Here is a 14,575-nt window from a genome sequence, read left to right as displayed (position 1 = left end):
CCCCCACCCCACACGGGCTGGATTTCACCATCATTCTAAAGTAAATAGATTTGTTTTGTTACTCGCTTGAAGCTTGGTGATTGTTGCTCGGCATTGGTCACCACTTGTCCTAATTCAGGGTCATTCTATCCCACAGAGTGTGGAAGCAGAGCTTTATATTCAAAGAGCAGTCAATACAATGCTTTCACTCCCTTCTCTGCACTATGAGAGCTGTTCCTCTCTTCTAAGGGCCCCTTCAGATGCTTTTTTATTGCACGTTCCTGATTATTTGTGCTCCTTATGCCATCGGGGTGGGCATACACGATCCCATTTTCAATACTACTAGCATTTGCAAAAGATTTTGGGAGGTCATACGGCTTCATTTCCAATCACTGCGCACCCCGTAACTTCCTGCTGAAATCCCGTAACTTTTTGACTACAAATGTTTTGTGGGTTTTTAAAAATTGTCCTGCTTTTGTTGTGCTATTATAGCCTCTCCGGACAACAATAATATGGTAGCATCGGGGAAGCATCACAGAACTAAAAAATCAGAATCATTAATAGGGACATAGGCGGCTGCCTAATACTGAGTCAGACCATTGGTCAATCTCACTTAGCATTGTCTGCACTGAGTGGCCTCAGCGCTTCCAGGTTTCAGACAGGAGCCTTACCTGGAGATGTGAGCAATTGAACCTGGGACCTTCTGTGTGCAAGGCAGATGTGCTACCACTGAGCTACAATCCTTCTACCACTAATGCACTATTATTGTGTCAAGAACATATTGCAGACTACATCAGCAACAAAATGCCATTCTGGAGCCCCCCCCCCCAAATCCTTGATTCTTATATTTGGAATTTATCAGTACAGCATGTTGAAGTTGGATGTCATCCCAACTTCTTTGCTGCTCCTCTGTCTTCCATGTAATGCTTGTAACACTCAGTCGACAACCACAGCTGCCTTTTCTTCCTGTAAAAGCTGCACGTGATTAAGATTGCAGTATTGTAATGATTGCATCTATTTAACGGCCTGCGTTTCAGCTATTATTGCTTAAACTTGTAGCTGTGTTACTTCTACATGAAATAGAGCGACCACCATTTCTTCGAATAACTGAAAAGTTTCTATTTTGTTTCATTTTGAAGGGGGAACGCTTGTTTCCATGAAGTTAACATAGTTTTCATTAGCAAATATGGCACACTCTACTAAGTACATTTCTTACAAAACACAATCTCTGTCCTTTAAATACAGTCTTAAATAAAGTGGTGGTCAGAGCAGATTTTTACGTGGTTGGTGTGGTGTTTTGATATGGATTACAGCAACATCTGGAACATTGTATTTTGCTGACTGAAGAAACTGGCAACACAGATTGCTGTTTCAGGTGTTTGGGAGAAAATGCGTTTGATAAAACATGAGCATAAACCTCTCCTAGCTCTAGTTCTCCGAATTTTTAAATGATCTTGGCCAGGAACTACAATGTGATGTTTCTAAAAAGCTTTAGCTTTATACAGTGATATATTTTTACCACCACGAGGAGGAAAAGTAACAGATCTTTTAAATCTGTTTTTTTGTGGGGAGGGAGATAATCTAGAACAGGAGTAGCCAATCCGTTCCCCTCCAGATTATGATGGACCCCAACTCCCATCAGCCGCAGTTAGCATGGCCAACGGCCAAGGATGATGGAAGTTGTAGTTGAGCAACAGATTATCTGTTAGATCGTGTCTCCCTCTATGAACCTATCCGGACTCTAAGATCATCTGGTGAGACCTTACTCACTATTCCATCTTTTCCGCAAATTCTTCTTACGAAAACACAGAATAGGGCTTTTTCGCTGGCTGCCCCCAGATTGTGGAACTCCCTCCCCAGTGAGGTTTGATTGGCCCCTTCGCTTTTGTCTTTTCGTGCCCAGGTGAAGACTGTTTTATTTAGACGAGCTTTTAATTGAAATTGATAAAAAAAAAATCTTGATTTTTAGTTATTTTAAACGTCTTAATCTGTATGATTACTGTTTTAATTGTTTATGTTTTTTAATTGTAAGCCGCCCTGAGTTCTATGGAAGTAGGGCGGGGTATAAATATTATAAATAAATAAATAAATAAAAAATAAACATCTGGAAGGTGCCACATTGGCTATCCCTGATTGGAATGTTGTTGTTTTCTGAGCAGTCAACCTTTCACAAGCTACACTTCTCAGTGGAATAAATATATGGTGTGATTGTGGCCTTCATATGCCTGTTTATAAGCAATATAGGAAGTAAGTATATATGAAGACTTCTGAGCATTGTTAATGTGCTAGTATTTCTAATGCGCAATATCCACCATGAAATTATCCTATTGGAATGGAAGGGAGCTGTGCAAGTTTCTCATGCGCTTCCTGGTGGATCGTGTCCTATTTGCAGATCAGCAGCGTTTTTGGTGGCAGTAAGACAATCAGGTTCTCTTGCTATAAACAAGATATTATTTATTTATTAATAATATTTATTAGTCGCTTTTTTTCCAAAAAGGAACTCAAAGCGACTTACACAAAAAAACTCAAAGTGGCTTGCAACAAAAGCAATCAACAATTACAAAAACAATTTCATCATAAAATAATACAACAGCAGTAATTAAAAAAAATGTCACAGCAACACAAAAACCATTTCAATACTATAAATATAACATTACAATCTTAAACAGGTCACATTACACCACTTGGCAATATGGCAAAAATAGAAGAAAATTAAGACAGTTTCAGCTTGGCTCCTAGAAACACCCCACCCATGATGTTACTTACAGTCTCACTCCTTTTAGCAGCAAAAAGTTCTCTCTTCAAAGCAGGGGCCTCCCAAAAGGGAGCCCTTCTTCTTGGGCCAGCCCAGCTGGAAGCTTGGGAGGCGCTTTTTAGTCTCCACCAGCCGCCCGCCGTAGCTCTTCCCAGCGGGCCCGATCTCACACAGCGGCATCGAGATGACCAAAGACGCCGACGTGTCTCCGGGGTAGAGCTGTTCTACTTACTGAAGAGGTAGTTGTTGCAAGTCTCACCCCTCCCCAGAGAGGCATAGCTTGGGTAGTGAAAGGCAGTGGAACCCCACTCAGGTAACCACCTGTCGGGATGGAACCCAGGGGAACTGTAACATAGGAGCACACTAAAGAGGATATTTTAAAACGGACATTCAAAACAGGAAAGGTTTTTACTGGCTCTTCTGAAGCGTAAAAGTACTTACCAAAATGTTTGCCAAGAAATTCTTTCAAAAGCAAGGGGGGGGGGTAACCTGGACATTTATTAATAAGATTATTAATAATAAATATACAAATATGAACTACTGCTTTAACAAAACATTTACCCATGTTTGTTTATGTGTGACATTAAACATAAAGTTCTCTTGGCAGCTCACAATAAATAAGTGAAATACAGGGTAAAGCATAAAACCATAAAATAGAAAGGAGAGGAGACCTATGTAAATACAACAGAGCAGAACTTGTGGCACCTCAGAAATTAAAAACAGTTTTTAAAAAACAGGGCCAGATTGCCTTTGGTTGCAATTCAATACACACTGACCTGGGAGTAAGTCTTATTGAACCCAATGGAGCTTATATCTGAGTAGGCATGTATTGGATTGCAGCCTAAGTTATTTAAAAGGCCTAGGTTATTCCCATTTTTAAATAATGTTTATTTTACTTTTACCTTTCCTCTACTTTTTTTCCAGTGCTGGTAATTTATATAACACTGTCTGAGGAGTTCTATATTCATAATTTGAAGATAACCAAATTCCATATTAAATGTAGGCCTTTAATTTCTCCATTTGCAATTGGAATTTGGTAGGTATGAGCTCTTGTGCATATTACTGCTTTAGGGCTTATATACCTTGCCTTTAATAAATGGCTTGTTCTGTTAGCTTTGAGCTGGGGTTGTTCTTTCTTGGGAGTTTGTGCTTTCCTGATACTGGCAAGCAGGCAGAACAAGCGTAAATTCAATACAGATCAGCACAGACAGTGATTTTCCAGCCACATTACTTGGTCTGTGTCGGTTCTCCTAGCTGGCTAACACTCTATATATTGAATTCACCAATTCAGTGACCATTTGCCAGTTTTCACTTGATCCTAAGAAATTCTAATTCAGGGTCAATTTTATACTAGTTGTGAAAAGGTTGAGATGATGTAAATGTTACTGAGCTCCACCCCAGCTTTGATACCAAAGAATAAACATAGCAACAGCAGTAAGATTTCAATGTGTACAGGGCTGTGTTTGATATAATGATCAGTATTAATGCTCTGTTGACGTCCAACAAACTTATTGCTATAGCAGAAAAAGCATAATCCCATATTCCATTGTCAAGATTTACTTGAGCATATGAAGGACCCTGCTGGATCATACCAAACACCTATCTTGTTCAACATCCTATGGCCAACCAGAGGCCTATGGGCAACTCAAAACCAGGATATGATAGCAATAAATCTCTCCTGCTGTTTCCCCCCGGAAATTGGTATTCAGAGTTTTCAGCTGCTAATCTTGGAGGTAGCGTATAGATTTGTGACTAGCAGCATTATCTTCCATGAATTTGTTTAATCCCACTTTAAAGCTGTCGAAATTGAGTTTGGTATTATGAGAATAACTCATCACTTTCTCCATACTATTCATAATTTAAAACCTCTTATCACATTCCCTCTTACTCACCTTATTTCTAAATTAAAGAGTCCCAGTCATTGTAACCTTTTCTTGTAGGGAGTTGCTCCAGCCCTTGGTTGCCCTTTTCTGCACCTTTTCCAGCTCTTCCGTATACTTTTTGTGGTGCAGTGACTAGAACTCTATTCAGTTTTCGTATTCCACGTGTGGTCACACCAAAAAATTGTATAAAGGCATTATGAAGTTGGCAGTTTATTTTTTATCTGTTCCTTATGATCCTAGAATGGAAGTAACCAAAGGTTCACACAAACTATAGTTTGCTTCTGAACAAGAAGTGGAAACCTACTTCAAACCTTACTTTCTAATTCTAATTTGATGGCAAAACTATGGTTTACAAAGACCATTTGGATATAATGGCAAACTGTTATTTGTTCAAACCAGGAAGTGGGAGAGGGCACTTGAGTATGTGAGGGGAAGAGGACCAGGGAGAGAGCAAGTGAGTCTGAGGCGCTATTGCTATGGTCAATCCATGATTCAGCTATTGTGTATTAGCTGAGACAAAATTCTTTAAATCACTGCAACTGTTGGTTTGTTTTTCTGGTTGAGGAATAAATACACATCTGAAATGAGATAAAAGTGAGGGGGAAAGCCCTGGAATATTCGGGGATTTTAAATTGTTGTAACCTGCCCTGGGACCTTAGGGGAAAGGGCAGGTGGTGGTGGTGGTAATAATAATAATAATACATTTTGTTTATCATTTTATTACATGTGTGTATGTAGCTTTTCTTCTGAGTAAAATTTTCCTGTTGGATGAGTTGTTCTGCTTATATTCAATTCCTCTCTTCTTTCTCTGGATACTTCTCTTGTTTCTCTCTCTGTCTTTGTTCTAATCTGTTAATCATTTGACATCATCAGCAAAGATACTGATAGCTGAAAAATGGAAAGGACAGTATTAAATGTTGTGCCTGCTTGAAAAGTTTGACTTCTGTGTATTAAATTAAATTTAAGGAAAATGAGCTTGGAATAAAATGGATACAATATTGGAATATGAGGCAGTTATGTGTAAATACTTAGACTGAGTCTCTTAATTTAAAAGGAGGAATGAATGAAATAGGAATAGTTTTAAATAATTTATGTAGTCTGGGCCTCTTGGTTTTTAAAATTTGTGATTTGATTTTGTAGATGTAACATGATCATTTGTTGTATTTATGCAGAGCTTTTGATTTTATGGGGAGTTTTATGGGGGCTATTTCCTTGTAAGGCTGCAATCCTAACCCCTGATCCATGCAGCTAAAGGGAATTAGAATTTAGTGGACATCCCTAGTGGGGGGAGAGGGGGCTCTACTATCTGTGGAGGCCCCCGATGCAGCCACAGAAAGTGCAGCAGAGGAAATATTAACACTGGCAGAGTTCCTGTCTGCAATAGCCAGAGTAGGGCACTGTAAAAGAGCTTACAGGGGCAGGGCAGGGCTGGCATCGATCTGCTGGCTCATTTCCCAATTCAGGGCCCTCTGCTGCACCTGTCTGGCATCTGGCTCAGTAACACAAAACATCCTCCCCGTAACACTCTCTCTCTCTCTCTCTCTCTCTCTCAAATAACTATTTTTATTGATGGTGTGGGAGAGGGTGGGAAAGAACAAGTGTATTGGATATTGCCCCATGTTCTAAAGTTGGTTTTGAACTAGAGCAGCCTTAACCACAGTCCAATGGTGATTGATGGTATCATGTCAGTGGGGCAGTGAATCCGCTCCAGGTTTTAGTCCAAATTTTCACAGTGATGAAGCACTTTGGGCAGCTCCTCAAACGTTCAGACTAAAACTTGGAGCAGATTCCACTGCCCCACTGAGATGGGGACTCTAGCCGCCACTGCCATAGTCAGATGTAATGCCATATCTTGGACAGGGAGATTTGAACATGGGTGAGGAAGCATCTCATGGCTTCTTCTTTGTTGCAATGGTTAGTATTTAAGTAGCATTACATCTGCACCGGCCCTTTAAAAAACCCCCCCAAAGAGGCTGATTATCAGAATTATCCAATCCCAGTCCTATTTGCTCTGTTCAGGTAAAGCAGTCATCCGTACCACAGAATTAAGATAATGTTTTAAAGAGCCTTTTACATCTCAACAATTTTCTGTGGCAGTGAGTTCCAGAGCAACGGACTGATGATTGGCAATTTCCCCCACATCTTAAAAAGCAGATATGATGGTTGTATGATATAGTATCCCTGCTGAGTGTTTATACTCTTCTTCAAAAAATCTTTCAGAGCACGTACAAAGATATAAATCTTACCACAGTGACATATACAGCACAGAAAGTGAAAGCCCATCATTCATTTCTTCAGAAGCAGATTTCAGACAAGGTAAGAGCTATATATGAATGCCAAAAAATGGTATGTAATTGGGTTTCCCTCAGCACAACTTGTGGTTTGTGACCTTTCCGAGTGTGACACTGCTTTATCACCAGTGACGCTGATATGATTTTCATTGTTGAAGTTTTTTTCCTCCATTGCCAACCTTTGATTGATAGTATATTTATTTGCAGGGAGAGGGGACCATAAGCAGGCAAGAAAGAAGATTTTTTTAAAAAAACTGCCCCTGGTCCTTCTACTTCATCAGTTAATGGGAAAAGTCCTGGCTAGGCTGCATGGAAAGTGACACCAATTTCCAATGTCATTGTGACATTGTGGATGTAACATTATATAAGATCTCCTTGAAAATTATTGAAGTCTTTGATGCTATAGGAAGATTTCCTTTGCACAAGCTTAAGTCATGGTTTTGTCTTGTTTCTTTTTCATGCATCAGGGAGAAGGTTTGAAGCACTGAGAGATGATTCCAGTGGTCCTTCTCCAGGAGCAGATGATGTTTTTTCATCAAGTCGAATTCATGGGCAACGGTCCAGGTAAAACAAAAGCAATGGAAGAATCATAACTTTCACGACTACATTAGAAAGCCTCAGGTCCAGTTCAGATGTAAGCACAGTTTGCTTGATCATGAATTTAAGAAATCAGGAAGTCTCCAGTGAATTCAGCTGCATGAGAAGGAAGGGGAGGGTTGCAGAATGTAGTCCTGAAGCTCATTCATTGCTCATTCACAGTCAAACCATGGTTTGTTGAGTGACCTCATTACGTCTGAACTAGGCCTAAATCTCAATCACAAACATCTTACTTTGCCTCCTTCTTAGTATTTTATGCATAAACAGAGAGGGAGAGTGATCTATTATATGGAAATAACCAAAATGTGTTAAACTTATATGTATGGCAGGTCTCACCACATTATTATATAAATATTTAAAGAAGGGCTCTAGCTTAGTGGATAGAGTGCATGCTTTGCATGCCCAAGGTTCCAGGTTCAATCCCTGTTATCTCCAGGTAGGCCCCTGCATGAAAAACTATGGAGCTGCTGCCACTCAGTTGGACAACATTAAACTAGGTGGACCAATGGTCTGACTCATTATAAGGCAGCTTCCTGTGTACCTGTCTCAAAGCTTCCTCCATACATTGCAGCTTCTTCTGTGGGCATTAGATCAGAATAGTGAGGGTATGCATGTGGCTCATTGTAGAACACATATAATGGAAGATAGTAGTTGAATATTCAGTGGGTTAGTATTTGAATTTCCTACCAAAATGTCTGATTTCTATTCATTATGCAAGAGCAGATTCAGGTATTATGGAATATGGAAAGAACAGGAGGGGCAAACACCTTGATCCTCTTTTTCCACATGCCTTTCCGTATTTTCTATGACAGAACTTTTTCTGTCTTTCCCTATACAAAGTCCCAATGAGGGAGTAGTTTATTCACCTCTCTGCAGGAGGGAGCTGTAAAAGTTCTGCTTTGGGCAATATAGTAAATCACAGGAAACAAAGCATGAAGTCCATGTGCTTCTTCCTCATCTGTGTTTCCATAAATCCATATCCTTACCCAGTTTTGGTTTAAACCAATCCCAGTGGGTCCTTCTCCATGAATTTCTTTACAGTACCCAGGATAGAAGATTGTACAATTTCACTAATGAATGAATAAAAGTGTTGCATTACCCAACCATTTTACCTTAATCTGCTTTGCTCAGACTTGAACAGTTCGAGGTTTCATCAGTTTGAGGTAAATTTTGAGGCAGAAGTATTTCTGACTAATTCCCTAAGAAATTAGGAGCGTACATGAACATGGTATACTCCGGAGCTGAGAGCGATGAAGCAAGATAGGAGGCGGCTTGAGCGGAAATGGAGACGAACTCCCGACGGATACAATTATGCGCTGGTTAGTGCTTCGACTAAGCTCTATGTAGGAGCAGTGAAGGCAGCTAAAAAACATCATTTTGCTGCCACTATTAAATCATCTCTTTGCCGCCCAGCGGAGCTCTTTCGAGTTGTCCGGAGGCTTCTCCATTCAAACCCTCTGGACACGGTGGAATCATCGGAGGCCCGCTGTAATCAGTTTGCCGATCACTTCCAGAATAAGATCTCATGTATCCGCCAGGACCTAGACTCTCAAGTTATAGCAGTAGATCCTAGTGAGATGTCCGGAGCACAGTCTTGTCCTGTTTTGTTGGATGAGCTTCAGTTGGTTCAACTCGAGGACGTGGACAAGGTGCTTGGACAGGTACGTGCAACCACTTCGGTACTGGATCCTTGCCCCTCCTGGCTGATAAAAACTAGCAGGAATGGAACAGGTAGCTGGGCCAAGGAAGTGATAAATGCCTCTTTACGAGAGGGAGTGGTCCCGGGCTGTCTGAAAGAGGCAGTGGTGAGACCACTCCTGAAAAAGCCTTCCTTGGACCCAGACAATTTTAACAGCTACAGGCCAGTGGCGAATGTTCCATTCCTGGGCAAGGTCTTGGAACGGGTGGTTGCTGGCCAGCTCCAGGCGCTATTGGATGAAACTGATTATCTAGATCCATTTCAATCGGGTTTTAGGCCCGGTTTTGGCACTGAGACTGCCTTGGTCGCCCTGTTTGATGACCTATGTCGGGAGAGAGACAGAGGGAGTGTAACTCTGTTGATTCTCCTTGATCTCTCAGCGTCTTTTGATACCATCGACCATGGTATCCTTCTGGAGAGGCTCGCGGAGTTGGGAGTTGGAGGTACTGCTTGGCAGTGGTTCCGCTCCTACTTGGCGGGTCGTCTCCAGAAGGTAGTGCTTGGGGAACATTGCTCGACACCGCGGGCTCTCCAATATGGGGTCCCGCAGGGGTCAGTTTTGTCCCCCCTGCTTTTTAATATCTACATGAAGCCGTTGGGAGAGGTCATCAGGAGTTTTGGAGTGCGTTGTCATCAGTATGCTGATGACACGCAGCTCTACTTCTCCTTTTCATCTTCTTCAGGTGAGGCTGTCGATTTGCTGAACCGTTGCCTGGCCGCGACAATGGACTGGATGAGAGTTAACAAACTGAAGCTCAATCCAGACAAGACTGAGATGCTGTTGGTGGACGGGTTCTCTGATCGGATGGTGGATATATACCCTGTCCTGGACGGGGTTACACTCCCCCTAAAGGACCGGGTTCGTAGTCTGGGAGTCTTTTTAGACTCTTCCCTCTCACTTGAGGCTCAAGTAGCCTCAGTGGTTAGGAATGCGTTTTACCAACTTCGGTTGGTAGCCCAGCTACGTCCCTATTTGAGTAAAGAGGACCTTACATCAGTGGTACATGCTCTGGTAACCTCACGTTTGGATTACTGTAATGCGCTTTACGTAGGGCTACCTTTGAAGACAGTTCGGAAGCTACAACTAGTGCAAAATGCGGCGGCCAGATTGCTGACAAGGACCAAGCGGTCCGAGCATATAACACCTGTTCTGGCCAGCTTGCACTGGTTGCCAATATGTTTCCGGGCTAGATTCAAAGTGTTGGTATTAACCTATAAAGCCTTATACGGTGCGGGACCACGATACCTTGCGGAACGCCTCTTCCGATATGAACCGGCCCGTGCACTACGTTCTGCTACGAAGGCCCTCCTCCGGGTTCCAACTCACAGGGAGGCCCGGAGGGTGATGACAAGATCTAGGGCCTTCTCAGTGGTGGCCCCCGAACTATGGAACAGTCTCCCTGAGGAAGTACGCCTGGCGCCGACTCTGCTCTCCTTCTGGCGCCAGGTCAAAACCTTCCTATTCTCTGAAGCATCTTAAGTTACACTGATTTACTTTTTTAAATGTTTATTGTATTGGATTGATGATTGTATTTTAGTATTATTTTGTTATTCATTGTATTTTTATGCTATTTTATGTTCACCGCCCAGAGAGCTATTGCTAGTCGGGCGGTATATAAATTTAATAAATAATAATAATAATAATAATAAATAATAATTGTTTTCAACGGTTTCAGTAAAAAGGGGTTTTTATGCTGGTTTAAAAAAAATCACAGAAAAAAATCTGTCTTACCACATACAATAAAGAAATATGCGTTTGGAAATTTGGGGGCGTGTAGGTGTGCCCTTGGACCTGCCACAAAAGTCAAGAGGGAGATGTGTGACTGGAGGCACGAGGGCAAATGACCTGTTGTATGCAAGTCATCAGCTGAATACAGGAACCTGCCCTCTACATCCAGACCATTGGTCCATCTAGTGTTGCTTTGCACCAGGAATATCCAATGTGGTGCCCTTCAGCTTTTGTCAGACTACACCATTGGGAAAAACAGATAGAGGTGATCCAGTGGACATAGTGTACTTAAACTTTCAAAAAACATTTGACAAGGTACCCCACCAAAGACTCCTGTGTAAGCTTAGCAGTCCTGGAATAAGAGGAGCGAACCACTTGCGTTAGGAAACAAAGTAGGAACAAATGGACATTTCTCCCAATGGAGGTATGTAGAAAGTGGAGCCCCCCAAGGATTGGTTTTGGGACCTGTTCTTTTTAACTTGTTCATAAACGATCTAGAGTTAGGGGTGAGCAGTGAGGTGGCAAAGTTTGCTGTTGATACTAAGTTGTTCAGGGCTGTTAAAACGAAAAAGGATTCCAAAGAGCTTCAAACAGAGTGAATGGGCAGTAAAATGATAAATGCAATTCAGTGTACACAAGTGCAAAGTTATACATATTGGAACAAACAATATTAATTTCACATATACATTCATGGGATCTGAACTGGTGGTGAGTGACCAGGAACAAGACCAAGAACAAGCCTGACAAAGGCATTGACCCAGTGTGCGGCAGCTGTGAAAAAGGCAAATTCCATGCCAGGGGTCATTAGGAAAGGTATTGAAAATAAAACTGCCAATATCATATTGCTGTTATATAAATCTATGGTGCAGCAGCATTTGGAATACTGTGTACAGTTCTGATCACCTCATCACGAAAAGGGTATTGTAGAGCTAGTAAAGGTTCAGAAAAGGGCAACCAAAATGATCAAGGGGATGGAGCGACTCCCCCATAAGGAAAGGCAGCAGCATTTGGGGCTTTTTAATTTAGAGAAAACTTCAGAGGTGACATGATAGAAGTGTATAAAATTATGCATGGCATGGAGAAAAGCTGCTGTTCCTATCTCATAACACTGAATGAAGCTGAACGTTGGAAGATTCATGACACACAAAAGAAAATACTTCATCTCACAGTGCATAGTTAATCTGTGGAATTTGTTCCCTCAAGAGGCAGCAAATTCTTGGAGGAGAAGATTCTCATTGACTACTAGCCGTAATGGCTATACTCTGCCTCCATAGTCTGAGGCAGTATCCTGAAGGCACAGGAGAGGATAATGCTCTTGCACTGAGCTCCTGCTTGTGGGCTTCCCATGGACATCTGCTTGGCCACTGTGAGAACAGGATGCTGGACTGGATGGGCTACTGGCCTAATCCAGCAGGCTCTTCTTAAGTTCTTACTGACTGGGGCTGTGATGGAAGCTATAGTCCAGTAACACCTGAAGGGCACCACATTGGCTACTTCTGGTCTACACTGACTGACAGTGGCTCTCCAGGCTTTCAGACGGGAGTCTTCCCCAGCCCTACCTGAAAATCCTGGGGATTGAACCTGGGACCTTCTGCATGCAAAGCATGCACTCTGCCATTGAGATATGGCCCTTTCTGCTGCTTCATAGTGAAGCAGTCTCATTTGAAATGCACATGGATCCACAGATCTGTCAGGAATCAGTCCTGCACCTGAGGCAGTAAGATCTTTGCATGTGTGTGCCTTAGTTGTGTGCATCGGAACATTTTGCTGATGTGCGTCTGAACATTTCGCAAATAGCTGGTGCAATCTATGTACCTGTTCTTGAGTCTTGTCTCTGATTAGGGCGCAGTTTCTGAGTATCCTAATTTAAGAGACGCTTGCTGTTAATCACCATGCCTTGCAATGCCTGGACAAACATGTCAAGGGATATGTATCCCTTAATAATGTGCTTTCCTTGGGATTGAAGTGATGAGATACTGTATTATCCCTAATGAGTACATTTACTCAAGAAGAAACACAACAATTTAGAAGAGTGGCTGTCCCTCCAATAAATTGACTTGGGAGGAGGCATATATGCAGGTGATGACTGACAAACTAAATGAAACTATAAGAACTGCAACTGGGACAAATGATCATAAGGGGCAAAGAGGAACATACTGTTGTTAATTGCAACACACAGAGGGCACTGGTGTGGACATTCCCTTAAGGATAACAGAGAGGCAGTCTGTAAGAACATGGCTTAGTAATGTGATCACTTTTCAAAGGAGAAATCATTTTTTGAAACATACATATAATAGGCGAATTTCTAGTGTGGTATGTATCTAGCTACTGAAATCCCAGTGCCAAGAAAAATAGCTTTAAGCAAAGTAGACTGCAGGGCTGTTATATATTTTTTTCCCTGAGTTGCTGCACCCTATTTTGTTGTAAATCAGCCACACCCTTCTTTATCCACCCACAGGAAAATGTCTTATTGGCTACAACCTTTCCTCCAGCTCTTAATCATTCCTATGCCATTCAAGTTCAAGATGCCTACCACTGATGGCTTATTCTGCCTTTGTAATGCTTTAAAGCATCTGAAAGGATATTTTTTTCCTCTTCAGTTCACAACCCTCTGAGATAAGATCAGTAACCCAGTGATGCCAATGCAATATACTTGTTCTTCATGAAATCCTCTATTCTCAGTAGCCTGCCCTTGGACTCAACCTGCTTAATAATTCTGCAGAAGCTGTCACTGGAAAAACTTTGCAGACATTGCTGGAAAAATCAAGTAATAGAAAATGCAAGCAAGTAACATTAGAATCATGTGGCATAAGTAGAATATAACCACCAGCTGTTCGCCATCTGCCAAGTTCACGAAAATAATACTCAATGTCTTTTAGTTAGTTAAAACTGACCCTGTTTGAGAATGCTCATGATGTTGGAAGTAAGTAACTGAAACGCTTGTTTTCACTACCCACTCACTAGTCTGGTCACCCATTAAAATATTTTGTTCATTCCAGGCTCCAGCTTTGTCAGGCCTTTACAGGAAGTGAGCTCCAATGATTGATTAATGGTGCTAATTACATATAAAGAGCATGCTTGGATGAGCTGCAGCCTCTTAGCTTAGTATATTTTTGAGGCAGATCTCTGAACTGGAAAAGGTCTAATTATAATGCAGAGAAAATGCACAGAAATCTTTGAGTGCATGTTTTTACCACCGTCAGTCTGAAAAATGTTTTATCTAGTACTTCTCTTAGCTTGCAAAGACCCTCCCCAACCCAGGATTCTCACTGGGTATCGTTGTCGGCATCCTAAAACCCCCGTGGTGTTCCTTGCTCACTGGACTGGCTCCTGCACACCCACCCACAAAGACCCACAACAGCATCTCCCACTTCACTGTTCTTTTGTAACACCCCCCCCCCCCGACATGCTTCATCTGCAGCCTGAGAATAATGAGCCCTGCAACAGTCAGGGACTTTATCGCCTCATTCCTTTAAATATTCCAAGTCAAGTCAGGACTTAATCACTGGGAAAACCCTGCCTTTTAACATTTGGACTCATTAACACTTGGACATCCATAACTTATTTATGCTCTACACCAGCCTTCTCCAACCTGGCGGCCTCCAGATGTTTTGGACTACAGCTCCCATCTAACATGGCCCA

The 14,575-nt window shown here is 41.9% G+C and overlaps 1 protein-coding gene across 5 annotated transcripts in view; it reads left to right on the top strand.

Moving 5' to 3' along the window:
* Positions 1-14,575, top strand: part of PTPN13 (protein tyrosine phosphatase non-receptor type 13) — a 196,459-nt gene that overhangs the window by 109,507 nt on the left and 72,377 nt on the right. For all 5 annotated transcript variants that reach the window (XM_061583095.1, XM_061583093.1, XM_061583092.1 and 2 more), the window contains 2 exons: positions 6,838-6,933; positions 7,376-7,472. In XM_061583095.1, coding sequence (XP_061439079.1) covers positions 6,838-6,933; positions 7,376-7,472 — 193 coding nt within the window. The remainder of the gene's footprint in view (positions 1-6,837; positions 6,934-7,375; positions 7,473-14,575) is intronic.

Source organism: Rhineura floridana, chromosome 9, assembly GCF_030035675.1.
Source record: "Rhineura floridana isolate rRhiFlo1 chromosome 9, rRhiFlo1.hap2, whole genome shotgun sequence".
Classification (NCBI taxonomy): Eukaryota; Metazoa; Chordata; class Lepidosauria; order Squamata; family Rhineuridae; genus Rhineura; species Rhineura floridana.
This window is presented reverse-complemented; position numbering and strand designations above follow the sequence as displayed.